Source organism: Monomorium pharaonis, chromosome 8, assembly GCF_013373865.1.
Source record: "Monomorium pharaonis isolate MP-MQ-018 chromosome 8, ASM1337386v2, whole genome shotgun sequence".
NCBI classification, from domain to species: domain Eukaryota; kingdom Metazoa; phylum Arthropoda; class Insecta; order Hymenoptera; family Formicidae; genus Monomorium; species Monomorium pharaonis.
The window spans coordinates 8,119,523-8,146,670 of record NC_050474.1 but is presented as its reverse complement, the minus strand read 5'-3'; the positions used below and the strand labels follow the sequence as shown (position 1 = coordinate 8,146,670).

General features: G+C 27.5%; 4 protein-coding genes across 10 annotated transcripts; 2 read left to right on the top strand and 2 right to left on the bottom strand.

Annotated features, from left to right (window-relative positions):
• The first annotated feature begins 58 nt into the window (after positions 1–58).
• LOC105837166 (probable ATP-dependent RNA helicase spindle-E) lies at positions 59–8,852 on the top strand. 4 transcript variants are annotated; one of them, XM_036290434.1, is made up of 13 exons: positions 59–166; positions 1,736–1,880; positions 1,974–2,277; positions 2,374–2,831; positions 3,025–3,385; positions 3,515–3,681; positions 4,004–4,649; positions 4,744–5,087; positions 5,218–5,430; positions 5,634–6,311; positions 6,408–6,860; positions 7,081–7,409; positions 7,490–7,910. In XM_036290434.1, exons 2-13 carry the CDS (start codon positions 1,776–1,778, stop codon positions 7,623–7,625), a joined length of 4,194 nt encoding a protein of 1,397 aa, XP_036146327.1. In that variant the 5' UTR covers positions 59–166; positions 1,736–1,775; the 3' UTR covers positions 7,626–7,910. The 4 variants fall into 4 exon arrangements, with proteins under 4 accessions (XP_036146327.1, XP_036146326.1, XP_012537164.2 ...); XM_036290433.1 differs by lacking the exon at positions 59–166 and adding an exon at positions 227–332; XM_012681710.3 differs by lacking the exon at positions 59–166 and adding an exon at positions 351–605 and having other exon boundaries at positions 7,490–8,852.
• On the top strand, positions 8,204–11,784 carry LOC105837169 (venom acid phosphatase Acph-1). 3 transcript variants are annotated; one of them, XM_012681715.3, is made up of 8 exons: positions 8,204–8,357; positions 9,033–9,067; positions 9,539–9,643; positions 9,859–10,124; positions 10,236–10,383; positions 10,559–10,876; positions 11,114–11,344; positions 11,580–11,784. In XM_012681715.3, the coding sequence occupies exons 1-7, from the start codon at positions 8,228–8,230 to the stop codon at positions 11,309–11,311; spliced, it is 1,200 nt and encodes a 399-aa protein (XP_012537169.1). In that variant the 5' UTR covers positions 8,204–8,227; the 3' UTR covers positions 11,312–11,344; positions 11,580–11,784. The 3 variants fall into 3 exon arrangements, with proteins under 3 accessions (XP_012537169.1, XP_012537167.1, XP_012537170.1); XM_012681713.3 differs by having other exon boundaries at positions 11,576–11,784; XM_012681716.3 differs by having other exon boundaries at positions 8,271–8,357; positions 8,952–9,067; positions 11,576–11,784.
• Positions 11,484–17,922, bottom strand: LOC105837168 (venom acid phosphatase Acph-1). Of its 2 annotated transcripts, XM_036290439.1 has the most exons (8): positions 17,833–17,922; positions 17,050–17,118; positions 16,396–16,521; positions 16,148–16,255; positions 13,550–13,818; positions 12,410–12,693; positions 12,124–12,344; positions 11,484–11,754 (listed from the first exon to the last, which is right to left on the bottom strand). In XM_036290439.1, the coding sequence occupies exons 1-8, from the start codon at positions 17,905–17,907 to the stop codon at positions 11,497–11,499; spliced, it is 1,410 nt and encodes a 469-aa protein (XP_036146332.1). In that variant the 5' UTR covers positions 17,908–17,922; the 3' UTR covers positions 11,484–11,496. The 2 variants fall into 2 exon arrangements, with proteins under 2 accessions (XP_036146332.1, XP_012537166.2); XM_012681712.3 differs by lacking the exon at positions 17,050–17,118.
• Positions 17,923–18,813: 891 nt separating this feature from the next.
• On the bottom strand, positions 18,814–21,606 carry LOC105837170 (venom acid phosphatase Acph-1). The gene is made up of 7 exons (XM_012681717.3): positions 21,388–21,606; positions 20,964–21,085; positions 20,726–20,836; positions 20,281–20,546; positions 19,844–20,127; positions 19,423–19,631; positions 18,814–19,247 (listed from the first exon to the last, which is right to left on the bottom strand). The coding sequence occupies exons 2-7, from the start codon at positions 21,066–21,068 to the stop codon at positions 18,993–18,995; spliced, it is 1,230 nt and encodes a 409-aa protein (XP_012537171.1). The 5' UTR covers positions 21,069–21,085; positions 21,388–21,606; the 3' UTR covers positions 18,814–18,992.
• Between the last annotated feature and the right edge of the window lie 5,542 nt (positions 21,607–27,148).

Below are 27,148 nucleotides of genomic sequence, written 5' to 3'. Positions count from 1 at the left end.
GTCCAGCCTCCAGTCTACTCCACGTATTTTGGCTATATAGACACTCACAGCCGGTCACTATTTATTTTTTTTTAGGGGGGGGGGGGTATTTTGTGTGCCTTCAGCCTACTTCTCGTATTTGTGGCTATTTAGACCCGGTCTCTACTTACATTTCAGCATAGGTTTGGTATGTTTTTCTAATGTCTCGAATGAAATTTGATCTGACAGTATTCGTATCTATTGCCAGATGGCTCTGCAGTAACAAGTGAGCACATGAAAGACTTCTCTCTGTTATTACTATTCTCCATCCAATAGAAGGAAGTGTTTTCCAGGGATTTCAGATTGAAAATGAGGCTTGTCTCTAATGCAAATAAATTCCATACATTTTTGGAATGAACTTTAAGGGCCACTTGCACCAAACTTTGATTAACTTAATCGTTGATTAGTCTATTGGAATTGACCAATCGCATTTGTTAATTTTGCTTAACGACAAATACGATTGGTCAATTCCAATGGACTAATCAACGATTAAGGTAATCAGAGTTTGGGTGCAAGTGGCCCTAACTGGTTATTCGAAATAAGATCTTTCTCAATCTTTCTGTTGTTTTTTTGCTAGCGGTCGGGAGGTAAATACAGAATTTCATGAATTTAAAATGTTCTTGATACTCTGTAAGATAATTAAAATAATTAAAAATTCTGTGAGATTATTTGTATATTGAGCAAAGTTAATAACTCTCAATCAATGTATCTTTAAGCGATATATTTATAATTTTGTACAAGCAATTCAGTATGTAGAATAATGTCTCGGTTATACGGACCGAATCCTAATTTATGGGCCAAATGTGCATAATTAAAGGCCGGTTGTTCCAACTTCTTGGTAAACTTGCCTACCAGGTAAACATGTGTCTATCTTCATTTCTTTTCTTAAATAAATAAAGACAAACATATATTTATAAGTTCACCAAGAAGTTGGAACAATCGAGCTTAAATGTTTTTATAGGCATACATGTATTTTTAAAAATTTAGAAAACTTTTACATCTTAATTATCATTGTAATATGAAATCACTTTCTCAATCATTACTGATATTTAGGAAAAAAAATGAAGTTACCTTGAAAGTAACCTTTCTAATAAACTCTAAATACCTCTTCTTAACCCTTAAAAGACCAAGATTTTAGAAATGAAATGAGTTTGTAATTCTCATAGAAATGAATTCTGAGGCCCCCCTATGCAGTGGATACTTGTAGATTGAATTTAACACTAAAAACAATGTACATTTAATTATATTCATAATTGAGACTTGTACATATAAACATTTAGAAAAATTTTGCACAATTGATTTATAAAATATATAATTTTTTTAAATTATAATATTTATTTTTTTAAATTATAATATTTACTGCTTATACTGACATTAATAATTATTTGTTTGTTACATTTACACTAATCAATAAAAATTATTTTAATCTTAAATGATCCATAATTGGTACAGTCACAATTATTTAATTTTTTGTACATTGTTTTTCAATACTTTTATACATATTGGATTACAACATTTCTGAGTTAATTTTTATTCATTATTTGTACAAGTTTAATAAAATTCTTTTAATAATGTTTACATATACTTTAATTACAATACTTTAGTTTTTCTTAAAGAAATGTACTAGATCATTTGTTCAAATTTATTTGTACAAAAAGTTAATTATTAATTTTGATATTATAACATTTTGATCATTATTTTTTTTTATTTCTTATAGATCAGTATAGATAAAAACTGTATGAAATAAATTTTAAATTATGGCTGCTTCAAAAGAGAGAAACAATTGTTCTACAGCTGAAGAATTTATGGAAAAGACTTATGTGAAGGATTACACAGAAGTTGAAGCTGAAGAGTATTTAAAGGTATGTTACAAGGATTAGCATTTATTTTGGAAGTACAAAAAGAAGAGAATTATTATCTATTATATGTTTCTATATTTTCTCTATGATCTTTAGTACATGAACAGACATGAAAACAAAAAAGAAGTCACATTAAATACAACATACCAAGGGTTAGAAGACAGTCTGCAAAAACTTTATGTGGATGATTTGGCTAAAGTCTATCGAGAGTGCAGTTTTACTTATGAACCACAATCTAATAATTTACCTATTTTATCTATGAAAAATAAGATATTGTCAATAATTGAGACAAATTCTGTAGTCATTATTCAAGGACCAACTGGTTGTGGGAAGACCACTCAGATTCCACAATTTATTCTTGATTCTAATATCAAGAAAAGACTTAATTGCAATATTATAGGTATATTTTTTAATTACTTTTGTTAATAATACTATATATGCATTTGTTTGTGTGTATGTGTACATAAATTATTTAAACATTAAAATATGAATATAGTTACTCAACCAAGACGAATAGCCGCAATAAGCATTGCGAAAAGAGTGAGTGAAGAAGGAGGTTGGCGTCTTGGTAGTCTTGTAGGCTATCAAGTGGGTATGCGAAGAGAAATTTCATCAGAAACCCGTTTAACTTACTGCACCACCGAAGTTCTGCTCCATCATTTGATTCACCAGAAGCACATGTTGGACTACACGCACATTATATTAGATGAAATTCATGAACGCGATCAAAATTTGGATTTTCTTTTACTAGTTGTTAAAAAATTGTTACAAACAAATTCTGGACAAGTTAAAGTTATTCTCATGTCAGCAACAATCAGTGTAACAAAATTTGCAAGATACTTTTCTATGAGAGTAGAAAATGAATTAATTCCAGCGCCAATTTTCAAGATTCCTGAGAAAAAAAAATTTGACGTTTATACATATTATTTGGATGAAATAAAGAATTTAGGATTTGTGAGTATAGATTATGAAAAATATTAGTAATTATTTATGATTTTATATTGATTTATTATTTTTTTGTTTAATTAAAATTATTTATAATTTTATATATTAATATTATAAATCTTATGAATATTACATAATAATATAATAAAGATAGATATGTATATAAATTTATATAATTATATAAATAATTTGTATCTTATAGATACCAGAAGTATCTGTTGCAGAACCAAAGGTTACTCGAAACATGATCGATTTTTGCTCACTTATTATCAATGCCTTGGATGAAATTGATATAAACGATAATGAAGAACATTCAGATTTGCTTCAGAGACATGCGGTTCTCGTATTTTTACCTGGAATTTATGAAATTGAGGAAATGTATACTTATTTGTCGTCAATTTACCATAAAAATAAATTATGGGACTTAGCAATCTTGCACTCATTGGTTTCTGATGATAATGAGCAGCGTCGCATTTTTCAAAAACCACCAGAAGGTTATAGGCGCATTATACTTTCCACAAATATTGCTGAAAGTAGTATTACTGTGCCAGATGTGAAATATGGTAAATATAAATTTTTATAAATGACATGCTTATATTTTTTTAACAAAGAGGAAATTTTATTGGAAAGATAATTTTTAAAGTATTAAAATAATATAAAAAGATGACTGATTAAATATGTATAATTTATAGTGATTGACTTTTGCCTCGTAAAATTGCTGACATATGATTCTATAACTCATTATCAAAGTTTGCAACTTTGTTGGGCGAGTAAAACAAATTGTATTCAACGAGCTGGTCGTACAGGTCGCGTAATGGATGGGAGAGTATTCAGATTAGTACCAAAAGCATTTTATGATGTAAGCAATGTTATATAAATAATTTTATGTAATATACTATTATTTAATATATACTACTATTATTACTACATACTACTATATACTGTTGCATATAAAATCAAATTTATTTGGAATTTGAAATTATATATTTAATGGAATCTAATATTTGATAGGCAAATATAAATTTAAAGAAATTATTATATTCCTGTATTTAATTTTATTTACACCATTGTATGTAGTTTTCTTAAAAAATCTATAAATAATATATATATGCGCGCAATTTTTCAACGTTTACGTTTAATTTTTTCATGTAATTATTAATCACTTTTTAATAAATTTACAGAATATTTTGGAGGACTATAGTACACCAGAAATACTCCGCGCCCCTCTCGCCAATGTCGTTCTCCGTGCCAAAATTCTTGACCTTGACGAGCCACGTATCCTTCTTTCACATGCCCTTGATCCACCTACTCTCTCTAATTTGGCAAATACTATTTTAAGCTTGAAAGAAGTTGGGGCCTTGGTAGACGAGAATAATTCTCATCAACTGTTTGACGGAAATTTAACCGATCTCGGAAGAGTAATGGCCAATCTTCCGCTCGATATTCGAATTTCGAAATTAATCATGTTGGGCCATGTTTTCGGGGTTTTACGAGATGCTATTATTTTGGGGGGCAGTATGGCTATTAAGGATGTTTTCTGTATAGAGCAATGCCATCATACCATTTCCTCTTATATGACTCGGAAAAAATGGGCTCGTGATTCTGACAGTGACTGTATTGCTACTTTAAATGTTTACAAAATGTGGCAGAATGAAAAAGCAAACCGTCGATTAAACACTTCTCAAGCCGAAAGACAATGGGCTCAAAGAAATGGATTTCACCTAAAAGCTTTGCATGAATTAAATGCTCTGGTAAATGAAATCGTCATTAGATTGTCGAATTTGGGAATTAAAGAAAGCACAGGAATAAATAAAGTCATCTGGCAAGGTATATTTAATTATTTAGCAGTTTATTTTTAAATTATTTATTAACTCATTTGTTTATATTGTTAATTTTAAATTATTTCTTAATTTATTTCTAGGTGAAGATCGCGATTTTGTACTTCAAGTTGCTCTTGCTGGAGCTTTTTATCCCAATTATTTTATCAAACAATTACAAAATCAAGAAACTTATAAAGAAAATATTGCAATGCTTTTGGGCGTTTTAGATCCTATGAAAACAGTTTTTTTAAGAGGTTGGCCAATAAAACAACCTGGATATCTGTACGCTAAAAAATTTCAGGAAATTTTTTCCAAACATCTAGGAATTCCGCAAAAACAGATAACAATATCTTTTGACGGATCGCAGCGTGTTTACATCCAGTTTCGCGAGAATGAAATGGCTGTTGACGATAGCCTTCAAAAAATATCAGAATTTGTTTATCAGGTAATTATTAATTTATTATTTTTATTGTATAAATGTAAACAAATTAAATAATATATAAAATGAGAATATAATATTAAGTAAATGGAATTTATATGTATAAATACACAAATGCAATTATTTAAAAAATCAGGCTATCAAGATGAGGCAGAGCAATATACCGATTGAAATAAAATTGTTGAATATAAAAGAAGCACGTGAAAGGGCGAAACACCATGATCCTCATAAATTTGAACGAGCTCTTTTTTTTCGTAAAAATTTTAGGAAGGAAGAAAATAATGTTCCTAAAATTAGACCAAAATTGCCAGGTCTTGATGTAACTTCTATACCTCTGTTTATGCAAACTGTAAGTTTTATTTTATAAATAATAAAAAATGATAAAATTGACATATTTACATAATACATAGATACATAAATATTACATAAATTAATATTAATAATTTAAATACATAAATAAATAATAAAATGTTATTAAAAAATATTTCACTCTATAAATTAAATATATCTTTATTGTATAATTATCTATTTTTTTCATGTATCCTTTTTTAGATTATCAGTCCTGGACATTTTTGGGCAACTCTTGATGACGATTTTACTCATAGTGAATTACAACTTATAAAAAGAAACCTCAATGAACTTGATTCCCTAGAAAAATTTCTCTTTACCCCAAAAATCTGGACCATAGTCGCTGCTCCTTTGGAAAGAAATAATTCTTTGTCTTATCATCGTGCCATAATTAAAGAATTTGTCTCAGAAGTCGGAGAATTAGTTGATATTTTCTTTATCGATCACGGTCGTTTCTCTAGAGTACGATTCAGCGATTTAAGAAAAATTAATAATACTACAATTTTAGAAATTCCTCCTTTAGCATTTTGTTGCAATTTAGCTTTTGTACAACCTTCAACTCAAAGTAATCTTTATGGTCAATGGTCGAAAAAATCAAAAAATTATTTTGAAACACAAATCAAGGAAAAAAAAGAGATATTTGGAAAAATTTATTCAATTGTTGATAGTGTTATTAATTTAGAATTGATTGTTGTTAATGAGAAAGGGAAAAAAGTTAATATTAATGATGGTTTAATTGAAAAAGGATATGCTGTAAGAAGAGAAGAAAAATATTTATCAAAACATAATCATGAATTAAGGGCAAATGTTAATAATGTTAATGTAATGTCAATTGAGGAAAAAGAGTTTTATGAAGAGGAGCAATATGACAAACATTTAGATGTAAGTAGATTAGTTGAACTTTGCGTGAAAATTTAATTTATATAGTATCTAATTTGTTAAAGAGTTAATAAATTAATCTTACATTAATGATTTAAGTATCCTAATCCACCTACAGAAGAAGAGTGCAAGTTTAGCACAAAACTTCAAGGGCCACATTCTCCCTTAGAAATGGAGTTGATTCAATTGAATTCAACTGGAAGAGGAAGAAAAATAATTATAGATGGAAATTCCGTTAATTCTGTCCTTTTGGATAACGATCTTAATCAATCGAGACGTCTTTTGGTCGCTCAGAGCGTCAATCAAACCAGCAAAGATTCTCTAATATTGAGAAATACTACTTTTCTGCCCAATATTTCTGGACTTGCGGTATTACTTGCGCTAAGTTTTGCACCGCGTATGGAGTTGAGATGTAATTCTCGCAGGACTTATTATACAGGGGCTTTATGTGGTTTGGGCCCGATAAATGATGACTCTAATCGAGCTGTATATGCCGATCATGATATGGAAATTCACTTTGACATAGAAATAACAATGGATGATATAAAAGAGGTACACCTATATAAATTGATAATTTTGCAGTTATGTTGTTATCATGAAATAAAATTGCCTGTAAATATATGTATATATGTATATTACGTTAAATTTTTTCTTTGTTTTTTGATATATATCAAACTGTGCATTAATTTAGTAGAAACACAATTGTAACAATTTATTGGTTTTTTTGTTTTTCTATTAATACAGGATAATAACGCTGATAATTAATTTTTAGATAAATAAATTGCGCCATTGGATAAATACTGGGATGCGACTAAGTGACTCCAATGATGAGGATATTGTAATTTGTCAAAATAAAATCAGACAGATTTTGATCGAACTAAGAGACAAACAAAAAAAATCACGAGATTTAGAAGACGATGAGATCGATAATTTTAACGATAAGTGGAATCGTTATGGCCAACATTTTTTGCCATCTGTTCGAGAAACTGCAAGTAAATGCGATGTTTATCCATTGCATAAGGCGTTAGAACTACGCGAAACAGATGAGCAGACGGAGCAGATGTTGAAACATCTTTCGGAATTACATCAACTTGCCTCGAAGTATATATTTTACTTTTATGTATATGGCAATTATTTGTATATAATTATTTATATTTTTTTCTGTTTTTTTTTTGTCACAGAGATCTATATCAAGTAAGAAACGTAACTACTTTTTGTAAATTATGTGGAACGGAAACTTTTGGTCTATTGGAGTTGCGTGGTCATCTTTATTCAGAACAACACGTAGAAAAAGAGAAACTGTTAATGCAGTATTAATTATATTAAGTGACATATTGCGATATACCTTTTACTCTAAATTTTTTGCTTAATCTTTGATCCTCTTTTAGTGGAACAAAAATATAAAATTATGTATTATTTTTTTACACACTTTGTTTTATATATTATATAACAATTACATATTATAGAAATACAATGAAAATAGATTTATAGTTTATAGAGGGATTTCAGAGTAAAAGGATATATATAGAATAGTTGAAGCGTTTTAAGTTTAATATGACCATTTTGTGATATTACAAATATAAAAGAAAGTTATTTTTTACTTACATTTATGATTTTTATGTTACATAGCCATCTGATTTTTTATTTTTTTCTGTGAAAGAAAAAATACTATACCATTATTTGAAAGAGCATTTGCGTCTCCAAAAAATATATTTTTATTATATAGTTTAATATATAGTTTACACAATTATTTTGACTAGATTTAATTTTTAAACGACTTGAAACGATAAAGTCAGTTTATGAATGTCATCCCAGTTAATTCGAAACAGTATATATCTCGATGCGGATGAGTCAACATTGAGAATTGATTGTCAGAAGTTTTCGATAGATATTTGCAGATATCCACAGTTCGCATCGTAATGACATTAAATTGTGTGTTGTCTTATCATCGTTCGACGCTATTACTCCTCTGTTACTTTACATTCTATATGTTCACAACAATTGCGCAATATTGCGAGGAGAGAGAACTCGACGTGATTTCTAACAAGGGTACGTAAAGGTCACGGTGTGAATGTACGATAAAAGTCGTAGTGAATATCGTGAAGACGCGCTCGGAAGACTTATTGATAATTAATTATTGGTGCTAATGTTTTTCTGTTTTTTTTCCTCGAACTTTGAACCGTTCAGATCAAGTTTTCAACAATTGTAATTCCGTTTAACAATCACTCAGATAATCATCTTATCGAGATCTATCTCAAGATACTTTTGTAAACAATGTGATGTAGTAGCATAACGTTTTACGCTGTTTTTCTTGAATAAAAGAAATAAATAATATTATATGATGATAAATGTTAAATTATTATACATAATTAATATTTTAGAAGAAAAGACTACCTAGAGAACATAATTTTTTGAACATATTATTTAAACTTACTTATCGTTAATAAATAATTTAAAATAAATATGTATTATTAAGTTAACATAATGAGTGAACGGAACTAAATGTACGTGAAAGCTAATTTTTTATGTGCAATTTTAAACAAATTGGAAAAAAAAAACTTAATCAGTTCGCTTATAACTCGATACAAAGAGCACTGTATATTCACTTTCAAGAGCAAATAAACGCTCTTTCACTTTTCGCAGTCATATCGTTGTAGCTTGCGAACATGGGCCATCAACTTCTGCAAACGTCTTTGCTCTTATTAAGTTTGTTTATATCCTCAGGACAATGCGAGCTCCATTTGAAACTGGTTCAAGTGGTGAGTATTTACATTCAACTATATATATATATATATATATAATATGATATATATGTATATTATGACATTTTATAACAATTTGTAAAATTAAAGAGTGTAAAATATTTTGGTACTAATTAAAAAGCAAAAGCTGCATTAAAATTTGATTTGTAATGCTGAATAATTAAATATTCATACAATGTATTTAAAATATGTGAATATTTAACATTAATAATTAAGAAACAAAAAATCCGCGCGCGCGGATTGCAATTTTGTTTTTTATTTTTGTCTTATTTTATTATTTAGAATAACTTTAAATTTTTTCCTATCTATTACCGAACACTACATATAAAATCTTAAAATTAATAAAATTTATATTTTTATTTTTATTAAATCAGTAAGAAATATAGCTTTGTACTAGTAATATTAAATTAAATTTAAGTTACTATTTTCTACATGTTATAATAATACAAACAACGTCGAACACTGCAGCTAATGAGACATGGAGAACGAACGCCATTATTTAAAGAAATGTATCCTAACGATCCATATAATATATCGATTTACGAGCCTTGGGGACTTAGCCAATTAACAAATGTAAGTGTACATTAACAATGCACATATTTTCTGTCAATATTTAAATATAATATTAATCTCAAATTAGCAAAGATACGAATTATTTCCTGCTATTTTATTACTCTAATTTTGATCTTATAAATAAATTAAAAAATCAAAGTTGTTTTTACTGATAAATTACTGTAATTAAATTATTAATGCACAACAGGAATTTATTGCCAGTTTTCATCTTTCAGAAAGGAAAGCTGACGGAATATCGAATCGGTACAATGTTGAGGCAACGTTACAACAACTTTCTAGGAGCAATCTATCATCCACGAGATATTTATGCTGTGAGCACGGATACTGATCGTACAAAAATGTCTCTACAATTGATGTTAGCAGGACTGTATCCTCCAGACACAACACAATTATGGAATCCGGATTTACCATGGCTCGCTATTCCCATTCATTATGTGCCTAAAAAAGTAGACATATTATTACAACCTCATAATTGTCCAGTGTTAGTATCTTAATTTTCAAAATTAGATTTCATGCATTAAAAATTATTGAGAATCATTTCTTATGCACATTTTCAATAATATAATTTATCATAATTCTAATCTTCTTTTAGGTACAAAGCAACTGTAGCAGAAACAAAGCAGATGAAAGAGATTCGCGATAAAATTGCAGTTTATGAAGACTTGTACGAATTTGTGAGTGAAAAAACTGGATTAACCGCTGAAGAGCTGTTAAATCTTTACAATTTGTTAACAGCACAGGTGAGCCGAATATTTGAATAAAAATTTTGACTCATATAAAAAAATTTTTTTAATTAAATACAAAACTAAGTTTTTCTTTACGTTTTACAACACTTATAATAAAAAATATTTAATTATAATAAATATAAAAATATAAAGTGTGATTGTTGTAACGTTCGCTTTTCTTATGTTTCAGAAAAACATGAATCTAACTCTGCCAGAGTGGTGCACCAATGAAGTCTATCGACGAATGCAGGACGTAATCTTGCTAGAATATGAAATCCGCTCATACACGAATCAGCTGAAGCGATTGAACGGTGGTATGTTGATAAAAAAATTTATCGACAACATAAATAGAGGTTCAAGTCGCAAGATGTATGTATATAGTGGCCATGAGGTGAATCTCGCGGCGTTCGCTAGGGCCCATAATATCAGCGAACTGAAATTACCAGATTACGGATCGGCATTTGTATTTGAAAAGTTGCAGGATGATTTTGGCAAACTTTATGTCAGGGTAATTATTGTATACAGTTTACTCATGTTAATTAAAAGATGAAGCTACAATTAAGTTTAAATATATTTTTTAAAAGGAATTAATATTTTGAAAGGGTTAAAAATAGCTGTTTTTCAGAAATGTTGTAAGAGACATAATGAAATAAAAGAAGGTTACATTTTTTTAAATGTTAAAATAAATGTTTTCTAAATAAATTGAATATTATAATGTTAATAATCGCATGTTTCTTGTCAACAGATTTTCCTCTGGACAGGCACTACAGAAAAGTTAATGGCTATCAAGTTGGTAGAATGCAACGAAACTTGCTCCCTGGAAACCTATTTAGAACTTGTGCAAGATGTAATACCTTCGGACAAGGAGGTAACTTGCCTTTGGGACAATATAACCAAAGAAGAACTGCTAGAATTGTTTGCTGAGAAGCTTGAGTTTAATTAATAAAATTTTGTATCTGGATTGGATAAAGTAAAGGTACCATATATTATTTTTATATTTTTATAAAATAAAATAGTTTTAAAGATAAAGAAAAAGAGCGAAAACAATGTGTTTTATTAAATTATTTTATTCTAAGAATATTAAGTTATTCTATTTCAACTTAGACATTTTTAAATACTTTGTATATTTTAATTAATATAAATGATACTATCTGTATCATTTAAAGAAATTATTGATTTTATTAAATTGTACGTCGTATTTTCCAAGGTAGCAGGATATTTTGTATTTGCGTAATCTGAAGTCTGTCTCTTGTCACAAACCAATTCCTCGTCAGATGGAATTAAATTCCGAATTAGATACGAAAACTTTTTAAAAGGACAGAGTGTTTTGCAACCTGGGATTGTAAGTTCATCGATAATGGATGGAATGCCTCGATAATGTAAAAGCTGTAAAATAAAAATACGTCGCATAAATAATTGAATTTGTAATGTATCTTTGTTACTAAAAATTCCACTTTTTTTATACGTGCTAACATTTTCAAAAAATAATGCCAAATTTGGAAACTTTTGAAAATGTATAATATATTTTATAATCTATTTTATAATATATTAACATCTGAACAGATTTTATTTCACATTTTTTCTTTTTTAATGAGGAATTACTTTTTTTTAAATTTCCGAAAAAATAGCTCACATATATATAATTATATATATATATATATATATATATATATATATATATATATATATATATATGAATTTTTGTATCAATTTGTAATATATTTATAGAGATACACTATTTGATAACTTACTCACCTTTACATAATACTGATTGTTTTGCTGTAACAATTCTAAAATAATTGCGCTAGAATATTCAGGTACATGAGGTTTGTATACTTTGAATGCATGCAACAATGTCGCGATGTTAGTTTCGTGACCACCGTATAAATAAATTTTCGTTTTTAACTTTGTACGGTTTGCATTTTGTATGGCTAACACCGCTAACATATTCTCTGTCATGATACGAATCATCGGGCCTATAAATTTTCACTGATAGTAAATATTGAAATACATAATAATAAAATCTTGAATATGATCTTACCAGCATATAGCCTCCTTAATAAAGGAGAATAATTTCCAATATTGTATGCAGCTATGATTCCGTCAAATAATGAACCGTCCGGGAAATAATCGTATGCCCATTTAGGAAGAGTCAAATTCATGGATGACTCCGCTACAAAAGTATGATATAAATTAGCCATATCCAGAGGCTTTTCGATCTTCTTGCCGGTTAGCTTTGTTAATTCATTCATCATGCCTTTGAAGTGAGACATTTTTTTTTTAATTTCGGGCAACTCTAGCACTCGATCATACTCATTGAGGTATCTAAAAACAATTTCAAATATAGATTTTATTTCTCATAAATTTTCGAGGTTTAGAATATAAATTTTAAAACTAATATATTTTATTTAACAATTATTGTTTCACATATAAGCAAAAAGTTACATCTTTTTAAAAAAATTTAAGAAAAATTTATAATCTTAAATTTTAGTCAAATATTATATTTTTATGTTAAAATTCTAATAATCACCTGTAGGAAAAAATAATGCAAAAATTACTGCATAAAAAATTGCATATTTTTGTGCATGAATTTTTGCAATTTTTACAGATTTTTGTACAAAGTTTTCGCCTTCAAAATTTTTCTGCAGAATATTTTACAAAATTTTATATAATTTTTTCTGAAAACGAAAACTTTGTACAAAAATTTGTAAAAACTGCAGAAATTTATGTACAAAAATATGCAATTTTTTGTGCGATAATTTTTACATAATTTTTTCCTACGGGCATCTAAAATGCATGATATGATGATTTCGATATCCAATAATAACAGTATTTAAAAAATTCTAATTCTTGGTTTGAAGATATTATTTTCTAATTTTCTTCTCAATTTATGAAAATTATTATTGAATTATGTATATATATATTTATTTATTTATTTATTTATTTATTTGAATATATTTTTTGTATAAAACTGCAAAATTTCTTTAAGAAATTAATGTGTATTTTTTAACACTACATAATCTTATTTTAATATTTAACATTTTGACACCTATATATATATAGTGTATTATATAATATATATATTAACGAAAATAAAGATACTATCAAAAATGTTCTTTTTTCTGTGCGTTTTTAAATAGTAATTGCTTGGTCGTCATTTTCTTTGCTAAGTCATGCTTACCGTGGGCATTCGTCAGACAAGAAAAAATTATCGTCAACACGTGGCACGTATGTGGTCGGAATCGGTTGCCAATTTAAAGTAGGATTCCACCGTTGTAGTTTATCTCTTGGCGGAAACAAGGAGGCGAGGACCAATTGCAAAGACATTTTTGTTCTATCATAATCGGAGCTGTGAGCGACGACGAGTTTTGGCAGGTACAGATCTCCCAAGAAATTCTTATATCTGCTGTACAAAACTCGTCCTAATTCATACTCGCGGTCTTTGCCCGTCTAGCAAATTACATTAATTGATTATAAAAATGCATTAATTAATTTTATAATTAAATTATAGTACACGGAAAGAACGATATTTTATTGAAATAAATTTAACTAGATTTGAAATCTTGCTGAATCATAATTATATAAAACACTCAAACATGAACATTAAAAGTTTTGTCAAACTAACAATCAGTTTAAGTGTCCTACATAATTATTTTGATGTTCCAACAAAATTATTTTTAGATCTGTATCTAGCTAAATTTTGAAGTATTATAAAAATACGTGCTTTTTTTTTACTATTTGTTACTCTATAGTGAAAATTAATAAACTTTCCGTGTAGAAATATTAAATTTTTAATTACACTGTCCAAGAAAATTTAACTTTTTTATAACACGAATAGTGCGAATAGTCATTTCCGATGTATTTTTGCCTACTAAACACGAATTCGTTGTCAAAATTTGGCTACACGTCACAATTTTCAGAAAATGGCGTCAAAGCAGCAAAAAATGACGATTTTGAGGGTTTTCAAGACGTTATAATACCGGCACTAAATTCTTTTAACAAATTTTGTTAATATCTTTCAAAAATATCAACTTTTAGCTTTAGAATGCATTTTGGTTTGTTTTGATATGATTTTTTGTTTTTGAAATATAATAATTTGATTTACAGCTCTTTTTCATACATGAAAAATACATGCGAAAGTCATCTTACTCGTATTCTATCTTAATACCAGGGTAATAAAAATACAAATTAAAAAATATTGCATTACTTATTAATTTTTTAATAAATAATTATTTCTTTACTCATTACTTATTTCAAAAGTAATGCGTAATGAAAAAAATCGCATTACTTATTAAAAAAGTAATATGTAATGAAAAAAATCGCATTACTTATTAAAAAAGTAATGCGTAACGAAAAAAATCGCATTAATTATTTTAAAAGTAATGCGTAATGAACAAAAATCGCATTAATTATTTCAAAAGTAATGCGTAATGAATAAAAATTGCATTAATTATTAAAAAAGTAATGCGTAATTAAAGATCTTCGCATTAGTTATTGAAAAAATATTTTTTAATAAAACCGTAATGCATTACAAAAAGTAATGCATTATTTAGAATCCTGTCAATTTGTGACCACGTAATTTGAATTTTACGTTACATTTTATTTTTGATTCGGTTTAAGTCAAGTGCACGCTCATCATTTCATATTGAATAAATGTATGAAAAATATCCGAAAATGTTGTTTTTTACGGTTAGCATCATTGTTAATTATTATTCAATCTAATTGAACTCGGGCTGCAAAATATTTTAATACCGAATTAATTATTTAAAAAATAATGCTTAATAGGAACAATCGCATTAATTATTTTAAAAGTAATGCGTAATGAAAAAAATTGCATTGCTTATTAAAAAAAGTAATGTGTAATGAAAAAAATCGCATTACTTATTAAAAAAGTAATGCGTAATGAAAAAAATTGCATTACTTATTAAAAAAGTAATGCGTAATGAAAAAACCGCATTACTTATTAAAAAAGTAATGCGTAATTAAGGATCTTTGCATTAGTTATTAAAAAAATATTTTTTAATGAATTATTTAGAACCCTGCTTAATACTATATTATATAAAAAGTAAGTGCTTTCCTACTTATACGTATAATATAATAGGATTGTATAAGTTAAAAAGTAATATGAAATGTGTGTGTGTGTATGTGTGTGTGTGTGTGTGTGTGTGTGATAAAATATAATTGACAGAATGATTATAAAGAGATAACCGCACTTAGCATTATCCGACATCAACGACGTGATCTGATCTCATGTGCATATATGTGTATTTAAGTGTATTCTGTGTGTGTGTGTGTGTGTGTGTTTTGCATTTTTGCTGCACAAAACTTCAGATAACTCGGTAATAAAAAATCATATCGAAACAAACGAAGGTGCATTCTAAAGCTAAAAGTTGATATTTTTGAAGAGTATTAACAAAATTTGTTAAAAGAATTTAGTGCCAATATTATAACGTCTTGAAAATCGTCATTTTTCCTTTAACGCCATTTTTCTCAAAATTGTGACGTGATAGCCAACTTTTGACAACGAATTCGTGTTCAGCAGGCAAAAATACGTCAGAAATGACTATTCGCATTTATGTTACAAAAATAGTGTCAGACAGTGTTATTATTTAATTTTAGAACAATTTTGTACTCAACGAGTGATAATTTTACAATATTTGAAATAATTTTAATTAATACACAATCTTAACTTTTTAATATTTCAGAAATTAATGTATTTTAATTTTATCATAAAAAATTTTTTTAAAGAAATTTGAAAGAAAGCGAAATTACTACTTACATTGGTTAATTGTCCTATGCCCTCCGGAAAGAAGGAATAATTTAAATAGGGATCATTCGGATACATTTCGTTTCCATTGTCAGGTGTCCGATCGCCATGTCTAAATACCTAATGCCAGCATAGAATATTGTTAATTAATGAGCCGGAACGATTAAATTTAATTTAATAACAAATTAAAATAATTTGTTATTAAATATTCATAAATTGCTCTAGCTAATCATCAATAATGATACTTTAATTGCGCTTACCACATTGACTAACTTAAGCTCTGATGGTGCACCTGCGAGTAGAATAGCGTTTAAGCTGATGATTAGACCAACTGATAAATAATTGTCGAGTATGCGGAACGAGACCATGTTGCTAGCACTTCTAATCTAAAGGAACAATGCCATTAGGTTTATTGTTAATTCTTCTTCCAGACCGATAAATGTCGTGACGATGATAAACTGATAAAAACGTGTTTTGTGTAAACAGATGTAAAAATATGCATAAAGTTTGTTCCTTTTGTTCGTGATAGAGATAGCTTATTTGCGTCAAAACGTAAAATATAAATGCACAATGTCGCATTAACGGAAATATAAAAAGGATAGAAAGCTTAAAATATAAACTGTGTTAAATATAAACAATTTTTTCCCGATACAACAGTAGATAAAATGGTAAAATTTTTTGGTTGCTGTAAAAAAATCCGAAGCGTAAATCTATGTACCGATTATATAATCTATTCGATGGAGTACTAAATTAAATATAAAATATAATTTGCTGACCATGTAGTTTGCACAGCTAGATTTTGATATATAAACCTAGTTCGTGTCAACTTTATTCACATACAGAGAAGAAGTCGAACGGAAAAAATAAAACTACGGAACTCATTTTGTAAAATTTAGTAAAATATAGCGACTTACACTCGATGACGTGCAACAACAGACTAAGCTCTTTGAAGACTTGTTCGAGTTTAAGCCACTGAATGCAGTCTAAAAATTTTGAGTAGGATCTTTTCTTATACCTTCTCTTATTTTTTTTTTCAATACTTAAGATTTATGTAACATTTCAGTTTAGAATACAAGATAAAAATAAATTGCATTTCGGCGATTCATCAAGAGAATAATGGTTTTTCACCCACCAAAGCAGCAAACTGCTTTGGTGAATGAAAAACCATTATCCTCTTGATGAATCGCTGAAATGCTATTTTACTGACTTGAGTTATGAGAATGTAAAATAGGAAAGTAGCATTGCTTTCTAAGAATTAATTAAATTGACGCTTCGAAGGAATTTAATTTTATAAAGACTTTATTGTATCAGCAATATTCAAGCAAACTACCTGCTATAATTTTGAAGACTTGGAAAAAAATTCGTTTTTTATTTTTTCCCGCATATTTTTCGATTTCTTTTCCAAGGGTAAAAAAATTATTTATATATATTATGAAAACTTTATGGCGATATGGAACACTAGCCAACAAATAGTCTTAAAATCATTTTTATTAAAAAAAAATTAAAATTAAAGCTTTTTAGCAGATTTTGCACATCAGCATCACAAAAGAATTAATATCTTGTACTCATAGTATCACAGAAGAGTATCAAAAATCCGAAAAATATGAAAAATCTCTGGCTCTTGCGACTTTGTGCATTATAAAAGTATTATAACAATATATTAGCTAATAAGTACAATAAAAATATAATCAAATTACATTGAAAGGGATTATGGGACTTAGACTCGCAAAAGTGGCCCTAAACGCAAGCAATATAACTTTACACAAATGCATGTTGTCTCGGTACGCATATTGTCTCGGTCATTAAATTAAATTAGTTTATTTGAAAGTCATATTGAAGGCTGTCAAGTTACACTAAAATTAAAAGATTAATACTCGACATATTTCTCCAAATGACGTAAAGAATACACATCTATAAAAGCTTTCGGCTATTCACAATATTAAAATGCAGCTTTATGATACAATAAACATATTCATGACCATGTTATAATGTCTAAACAGTATGTAAAGAAGTAATTTAAACGGTTAATATCCATAAAACTCAACTCAAAGTATATGAAATATCGTGAATTCTATAACCACACATCTAGTGCATAACCGTCTCCTCTCCTTTACATATTTTGTCATTATTTTTCAATACATTAATAAAAATGAGCTCTAATGGAAATTTCTTATTGAAATAATTTTTGGTCTAAGTAGAGAATTGTTACTAAATTTATTGTATTACTTCCAAATGCAATCTTTAATTTTTTATCATTTCTTTATTATTTTAAAAATAGATGTAATACATCTTATAAAAAGTTTCCTCCTCTATAAAAGAAGCACCAAAAGAAATAGTTTTTAGAACTATTTTAGATAATTATCTTTAAAAATAGCGAATTATAATCAAAAAGCAAATAATAGGAAAAAATTTCAATTCTTTTTCATCTTCCGCAGCAGAATATCTAAGGGGGTAGAAAATAACGATTTTATAAATTAAAAAACGGCAGCAGTTGCTCGGTTCAATACGCTGGCTGTCCATTTTTAATTGTCGATCGTGCACGTGTTCTAATCGGCGATCTCTTTATTAGATCCTACATATACATTATAGAATATTTAAAGACAAACTAAAAATTAGAGAGAAAGAAAGTAATAGGGAGATGAAGGAAAAGAAAACGAACTTTTTGCAGTAAGTCATAATACTTTTTATAAAACGTGATATATTCTTATTCTAGTTATTTTGCAATGTTTCAGTACATATATTTAATGGCATTTGAATAAATAAACATGAAAAGAAACGATTCCATGGAGAAAATATTGCAATATTCATAGCACAAAGGGCAAGCATTCACAATCTTTACGACTTATTTATTAGTCAATTAGTAAGACACGCGTGGCTGAGCACTCTTCTCGATTGGCGATCTCTTAATTAGGTTCGCCAGGATATTCTGCAAGCCGATAGGATACTCCACACCGGCGTAACTCGGAGTCTGCCTCTTGTCGCAAATCATCTCCTCGTCGGACGGGATCAAGTTCTCAATTAGGTCCAGATACTTGTCGAAGGGACACAGTACGTCACAACCTGGGATTTTGAGCTCTTTGACGGTCGGTGGAATGCCTTGATAATACACGAGCTGTAAAACATTCAATGGACAACGTTAAAGATAGTCAAATGATTGTTTCAATATTCCAACAAAATTGTTTTCAGATCTGTATCTATGTATATAGTTGAATTTTTAAATACCTCAACAAAATTGTTCTTTCTCTGCGCTAACTATTGTTTACGTTTATGTGATAACACACGCTTACCTTTACGTAGTATTCCTGACCGATTTGCTGCAGCTCTAGGATAACAGCGCTTGAATACTCAGGTACATGAGGCTTGTACACGCCAAACGCATGCAACATACCCGCGATGTTGGTTTCGTGACCACTATATAAATAAATCTTTGTTTTCGACGCAGCGGTTGGATTTTGTGTAGCTATCATGTTGTCCGTCATTGCACGGATCATCGGGCCTGAAAGAGCGCAAAAATTCGACGTTATAATAACGTAATTCTAAATGGAATTGTGATTTGATCGCTAATGAATCTATTACATTTGTAATAGATTCTGAAGTCTTATAGCAAATATAACTTATAAGTTTATATATTTCAACATATATTTCAGTAATTAATTTATATATTATTAAACAATAGAAATTTTTTTCATCGAGATAAACGTGACTTACCGGCATACAGCCTCCTTATTAAAGGAGTGAAGTTACTAAGATTGTATGAGGCCACAATTCCATCGAACAATGATCCATAAGGAAAATAGTCGTACGCCCATTCGGGAAGAGGCAATCCCAAGGAAGACTCAGCTGCAAAAGTCTGATAGAGATAGTAAAGATCCTCTACTGTCTTTATCTTTTTACCAGTCAATTTTGTCAGGTTACCCATCAGTTCCTTGAATTGGACGATCGTTGCTTGCCCTTTGGGTGAGCTCAGTATTCGATCGTATTCTTCGAGGAACCTGAAAACGATCAGAAATGTGGATCAAGTTATCTCTTTCTATATTAATGGTTAAAATATATGATTTTATTTAAAATTTATGTATCTCTAAAAATTAATATACAAATCTATTTCTTTAAGTATCTCTTAACTGAATTTATTTAGTTATACTTACTGCGGACACTCATCGGCTAAAATAATATTGTCATCAATACGTGGTGTATATGACGTTGGAATTGGTTGCCAATTTAAAATGGGATTCCATCGTTGTACATTTTTCGGCGGGAACAAGCTAGCGAGAACAAGTTGCAGAGATACTTTTGTCCTTTCGAAATCTGAGCTACGAGCTACAGCAAGATTTGGCGTGTATAAACCACCGAGAAAGTCATTGTATCTGGAGCGTAAAAATTTTCCCAATCTATATTCGTGTTTTTTACCCTCCTATAAAAGATCATGATAAATTCGATCGATTATTTATCAAATAATATTCAATTGGTCTTAAAAAATATTTATTTAATGATATAAAAAATAATTTAAAATTTTAATTCTTGAAAGAAAATTTTCACTTTTTTCATAGGGAACAAACAATTTTTTTTCTGGATATATTATGTTGTACTTACTATGGTCAATTGTCCGAGGCCTGTCGGATAGAAGGAATAATTTATATACGGATCATTCGGGAACATTTCGCGACCGTTGTTATCCGGTGTCCGATCGCCATGTCTGAACACCTGTAAAAGTAAAAATGAAAATAACATTGATCACAAGGATCGCGGATAACATAAAGATTAGAAAATAATATAATTTAAATTTTAGAGAGAAGAATTATTATCAATAATATTATTTAAGTGTACTTACCACATTAATTAATTTAAGCTCAGAAGGCACAGCTGCGATCAAAATTGCATTCAGACTGATAATAGCAATTAATAGATAATTATTAAAAATGTGACGCAACACCATGTCGCTGGCGTCTAAATCTGAAAATGTAATACAATTATAAATAATATATAAATATTAATTAAAAACATTCTTAAAATTGTCTTCTAGATATGCTGTACAATAATTTAGACTAAAAATATTTTATTTCAATAGTATAATTGTCTTTAATTATTAGCACACAAAGTAGCACGTTCTATTACTTTTTATAATTATAATTAGTGTGTTATTACTATAACTATAAATTTCAGTTTAAAAGTGGATATTTTGTTATATGAATAATTGTGGTTCTATTTATAAAGTTTTTTTTTTTATTATATAAAATTGATTGACATATACGTACGTATATTTGTAACAGTTAATCAAATCACAATCTTCGAAAATTAGTTTAGAATCTTCAATGTTTTTATTAACTGACACTTTAAAGTTGAATCAACAAAATCTGTCGAACTATCGCAAGGATTATTTGAATACTGGCTATTTATCATAGCACGTAATGCTTTTAAGGTGTAAGAGCTTATACCCCACCATACTGCACTTCCTGTCCGAGTCATTTTATCGGACATCGTACCTTGGATGATATGACGTACATAAATTTGTTTGAAGAAGTTCGTTCTATGATTCGCTTCTCTGAAATCATATGAAAAATAATAAATTTCATTTCTCAATTACCAAAATTTATCTTTGACAGTATATAATATTTTTACATAGCACTAATTATATATTTTATTGCGCACAAAAACGCGGCGAGAGACCGCAGAACTTCCCGTCGTAAAATATTCCGCTACGACTTAATTGTGGGGAAGTAGATGCGTCAAGAGTAGAGTGAGTCGTCATGTATTACAAGGAAATTTCACAAGTATCTGGGGAATGCCGAGTAAAGTAAAATACCCCCATCCTGAACAATTTTTTGTAAAATTATTACACCATTGTTCTTAATCGCACCATCGTTTTTAAAACGTTAAAATGATGATATCAAGAAAGGACGGATGAAATATAATATTAAATAAAATGTAATTAATGCTAAAAAATATTTTTATTTTATTAATTTTCTTAATTAATTAAAATGATAACACAATTAAAATCGGCTGAGACTGTTGTCGGTTCTATTCTATTCTCAAAATATTTTTAAATATTTTTTATTAATATCAATATAATTTGATTATATTAATTTTTTTTAATTATGTAACGCAAAAATATTTTTTATCATCTTCAGAAACAATTTTCAATCTTATTAATGTATTATATAATGTATGAAATATGTCAGTATAAAATACGTTACATATATAGCCTTTATATTATTTTCTTTTTTTTTGTTCATATGAGGAATGTAATAAAATGTAATTGATGTTACATAACGTAATCATAACAATTTTATTGAATTTGTTCATTATCCATATGTTTGAAAATGTGAAAATTGCATCAAAGTATAGATAGTCACAATGACGCATATAAGACTATTAAGATATTGTGTTAATATTGCTAAAAAATATTTGCAGATTTGCATTATTTAATGTAATAATTTTATAAATTAATAAGAAATATGCACCAAGTACAGCGTCCAGCTCGTATATACCATTTTATGTTTATTATTAATATTTTTTTATGATAATAATAAACATAAAACTTACTTTTAAACTTATACATTCATAAAATAATTACATGCAAAGCAACGGTGGTTAAATTAAAGAGAATAAACTGGTATCGAAGAAAAAGTTTCAGACATTCAATAATTAAAAGCCATATAAAACATTCATATAGGCACAGCAAGTTTCGCATTTTCAAATATAAGAAAAGAAATCGTTAAAAAAATATATAAACCTGTGCAATATTTACAAAGTATGTAGAATTTATTTTCCTATCGTTAAACTACGTCGCAAACATAGAGAATAATTTTTAGATAATATGCATTCTCTGTATGAATATGTACATAAGGTCTAACAACGAGGTAATTACTACAATTCAGGAACGTAATAGTCAAGCATTGCATCAATTCCACGTTTACCCGTGCAAAAATAAAAAGATCATTAACTGTTCATAACAATGTGCTATTATATTTGTGAAAGTATAAAATTATCGTACAGAAATGTACTAATACAACAATTGAAAGAGAAAAATTGAGAAAATATAAATAAAAACCCGGGAAAAAATGTTTCATATAAAAACATATATAAATATATAAAAAATATGTCCATATATGTTTATACTGGTTTTCTTTCTTTTGTAAAATTTTTGTTTGATATAAAAAAATAATAGTCATACTGAAAAGACAGAAACTAATTAAAAAAATAATTTTCGTATTAGTTCTTTTAAAAAAGTTAAGTATGAAAAATTGTCCATATGTAATTATATATATTCCGGAATATTTTTTAAATTAATTTCTGTCTTTTCAGTATGACTATTATTTTTTTATATCAAACAAAAATTTTACAAATGAAAGAAAACTAGTATAAACATATATGGGCATATTTTATATATATTTATATATGTTTTTATATGAAACATTTTTCCCGGGATTTTTATTTAAAAGTTACAAATGAATAAACAAATGCATATATTATCGTTTCTTCGAAATGACTAGCTAATTATGTAGATATAAACTATTATTATAAGTGAGTAATTAATCATCTTGCTCAATTAATTCCATTGTTACCTGAAACAAACCTGCTGGTGCTTTAAGTGCATAAGATAGTTTCTATTACGAATTAAAATAACTAAAAAAGAAAAAATTTATCATGAACATATTTTTCGTACTTTTAAGTACTTTTATGCTTTTGTGAATACAAGAATAATTTGTAGATTATTATTAGATGCTTTGAAAGATGTAGATAACTTGTATTCACCTGTAGTAATCATAACGCGCCGATACAATCACTATTTGCGTATAAGATGCAGTCATAATAATCTCGAAACAACTTTAATAAAAATTCGAGAGATAAAGCAATCTCAGCAAAATTACATCATAATTCGCGGACACCTTTTCATTTACGATATTAAAACAAATATTTATCCACGCTGCACACGAAATTTAATTATTCTTAATTTAAAAAATACATCGGTATATATCTGATCTGTTCATCTTTAAGCTGATTTGCGTCAATCTGCCATTCGCGTCATAACTCGATAACGATCTTCATACAAATTACTATAATCACTGATTCCAAGGATATTTTCAGTATATTGTATCAGAAACTAAATGCACAAATATGAAAAATTTGTCATATAAATGTTTGATGGGTGGGCTGAAATTTTGCACACACAAAGTGTCCAAAACTCGATCTACTTTTACTCCATTTGAAGACAGAAGAAAAATAGATAAAATATTAGTTTCAAGACGTGTTTTTGTGGAGTGTGGCTAATATTAACTAATTTTTTTTACAATAAAAATGTCAGTGTTAGTTTTAAATGATTTTAAGTGCAATATATGATTGTGAGCAATTTAATATAGATGATTTTCCATGTAGATAAATAATTTTTATGATAAAAATAAAAGCCTTACCGAATATGGAAAAATCACTTACTAAGTTGTGCAAATCGGGAATATCCAATAGAATGACTCGATCATACTTTTAATAGTTTTCCAGCTTTTCCTAGTACTATATGATGATAATGCCGTTCGTTTAAATGACTAGTTATTACCTGATATATGCTGTTACGCAACAATTGCAGTCTAGTGTTAAAACTAAAATAATCTTGGACGCGCATAATCGCAATTGAATAAATATATAAAATCTTTTTGACAAAATACTCTCGATGTTTTTTCCTCTTTTCAAATCCATAAATTATTCTAGATAAATAACTTTTTTATGACTTTTAATCGTAATTTGACAAATATAGTCTTATTCCTCAATCTATTCCGAACTGCGGTATACCATTCATTTGTATGTACGTATAAACTACATAATTTGTATTTTGAAGCAAATATTTTTATGAACAAGGATAAACGAATGACTCTACCCCAATCAGCAAGCAAATTTATAAATGTTTTTAAAATATTTATTTTTAATTATTTTTACATTATTAGCGTTTATTGTACAAATAATATTTATTTAATATTTATTAAACATTTATTTTATATTAATTATTTATTTTAATAATGATAAAAAAAATATTTATAAAACGTTTATTTAATATATTTAGGGCAAATATTTATATAACATTTAATTAATATTTATTTAATATTAATTTAACATTTTAATGAAACGTTTAAAATAATATTTACATAACATTTATTTAATATTTATGTAATATTTATTTAAATCTTTAAAAAAATATTTTAAAAAATGTTTATTTAATATTGATTTAATATTTATGTTACAATAATTAATTATTTGAAATAATAATCTAGGACATATATTTATATAATATTTAGTTAATATTTTTTAATATTAATTTAAGATTTTAATAAATTGTTTAAAATAATATTTACGTAACACTTATTTTATGTTTTTGTAATAATTATTTCACATTTACAAAGTTGTTTAGAATAATATTTTAAAAAATATTTAAATTATGGTTGGGAAGCTTCACTAATTATGTAGCGTAGATCAAGTGTAAAAATAAGGAAGTGAATCTATATAATAAAAGAGTAACAAAAGCGTATAAATAAAGTCGGAAATGGTTGACACTTGGATGGGTAACTGTTTTTTCAGGCGCAGAAATTAAACATGTTCTAACCAGGTACTGTAGCTTGGCTGAAACATGTATAATCTTCTCCCCTTTACAAAATTATCGTAGAAATTTATTAGATTGGTGAGGTTACGTTGAATTTATCAAAATTATTTAATAATGCAATCAATTTTTTGCTTTTGTTGTAAATATGTTTAGTAAATATTAAAAAAATCATTTACCAAATGTTAAAAAACATTTTCTTAAATTTTAAAATAAATATTTATTAAATGTTAAAAATATATTTGTTCAAAGATTTAAAAAAACGCTTTTCTAATTTAAAAAAGAGAGCTTATCTTATTATTTTTAACGTTTTTAGAAATGTTTTTTAAAATGTTTTTTAAATATTATTGAAAATATTTTTTAAATATTGTTTTGCTGATTGGGACCTTGATCAAGTTTTAACTCATTAACGCCAAAGCAGACGCATTTTTAACATAATTTTTAGTGACTTTATTTGCAACGTTAAAGATCTATAAAAAATTTGAAAAGTATCATTTCTTACATAAAATTTTACATTCTTTCAGAATCCATTGTTGAAATTTGTATGAAATAAAGTTTAAAAAAGTTATGGCGACTTTTAAGTTAAAAAATTTAAAAAAATTGATATATATATATTAGTCCATTAATATATACTAATAAATAAATTCATAAACTAATAATAATTTGTGCATAAAACAGTTTTCGAGAAAGGATTCATGGAGAAATTTAGGGAAAATGTAGAAAAATCGACAATTTTCGCATCTTTTTGGCTACCGTATTAAATCCATTGTATTGAAAATTGTTAATTTGATCGAAAATTAACTGTGAATATCAATCCTATTATTTTCAATAATAATAAGATGTTAGTTATCTGAAATTTACGAATTATTGTAAAAAAAATACGACAATTCGTAAATTTTTATGATTTAGCCGCCATTTGTCAATAAAAATGATCAATTTGAAAAATATATACCCTTAAAGTACAACTATTTTGTGCACCAATAATTGCGAAAAGAGTTAGAGTTTCATACTACTTCAATGTAAAAAAAAAACTATTTTTAAAAAAGTTTTTATAATTTTTGCACATTTTTTTACTTAAAAGTCGCTATAACTTTTTTGGATTTTATTTTACACAAATTCTGACGATGGATTCTGAAAGAGCGTAAAATTTTACGTAAGGAATGATTTCAAATTTTTTATAGGCCTTTAATATTGCAAATAAAGTCACTGAAAATTATGTTAAAAATGCGTCTGCTTGGACGTTAATGGGTTAATTACATCAGCTGATTATAATCTAAATTAATCGTACTTGAATAATATTTGATTATTAATTAGTCACCCGTAATAATATTTGAAGAATTAATTAGTCCCCAATTTCGCATATGTCATCAATGAAATTTTTTATCATAGATACTATCATTTCAATTAACGAATAAAAAGAATCAATAATGAAT

Excerpts from the sequence above, each read along its gene's own strand:
- LOC105837166 (XM_012681710.3), top strand. The coding sequence starts at position 1,776 with ATGGCTGCTTCAAAAGAGAGAAACAATTGTTCTACAGCTGAAGAATTT. Across the intron at positions 1,881-1,973 it reads AAGCTGAAGAGTATTTAAAG|TACATGAACAGACATGAAAA; the intron begins GTATGTTACAAG and ends TATGATCTTTAG. Across the intron at positions 3,682-4,003 it reads TACCAAAAGCATTTTATGAT|AATATTTTGGAGGACTATAG; the intron begins GTAAGCAATGTT and ends ATAAATTTACAG.
- LOC105837169 (XM_012681715.3), top strand. The coding sequence starts at position 8,228 with ATGACATTAAATTGTGTGTTGTCTTATCATCGTTCGACGCTATTACTC. Across the intron at positions 9,644-9,858 it reads GACTTAGCCAATTAACAAAT|AAAGGAAAGCTGACGGAATA; the intron begins GTAAGTGTACAT and ends TTCATCTTTCAG. Across the intron at positions 10,125-10,235 it reads CAACCTCATAATTGTCCAGT|GTACAAAGCAACTGTAGCAG; the intron begins GTTAGTATCTTA and ends ATCTTCTTTTAG.
- LOC105837168 (XM_036290439.1), bottom strand. The coding sequence starts at position 17,907 with ATGCATTTGTGTAAAGTTATATTGCTTGCGTTTAGGGCCACTTTTGCG. Across the intron at positions 12,345-12,409 it reads ATTAAGGAGGCTATATGCTG|GCCCGATGATTCGTATCATG; the intron begins GTAAGATCATAT and ends GAAAATTTATAG. Across the intron at positions 11,755-12,123 it reads ACAATCAGTATTATGTAAAG|CTTTTACATTATCGAGGCAT; the intron begins GTGAGTAAGTTA and ends TTTATTTTACAG.
- LOC105837170 (XM_012681717.3), bottom strand. The coding sequence starts at position 21,068 with ATGGTGTTGCGTCACATTTTTAATAATTATCTATTAATTGCTATTATC. Across the intron at positions 20,128-20,280 it reads TTAGCCGATGAGTGTCCGCA|GTTCCTCGAAGAATACGATC; the intron begins GTAAGTATAACT and ends GATCGTTTTCAG. Across the intron at positions 19,632-19,843 it reads AATAAGGAGGCTGTATGCCG|GCCCGATGATCCGTGCAATG; the intron begins GTAAGTCACGTT and ends GCGCTCTTTCAG.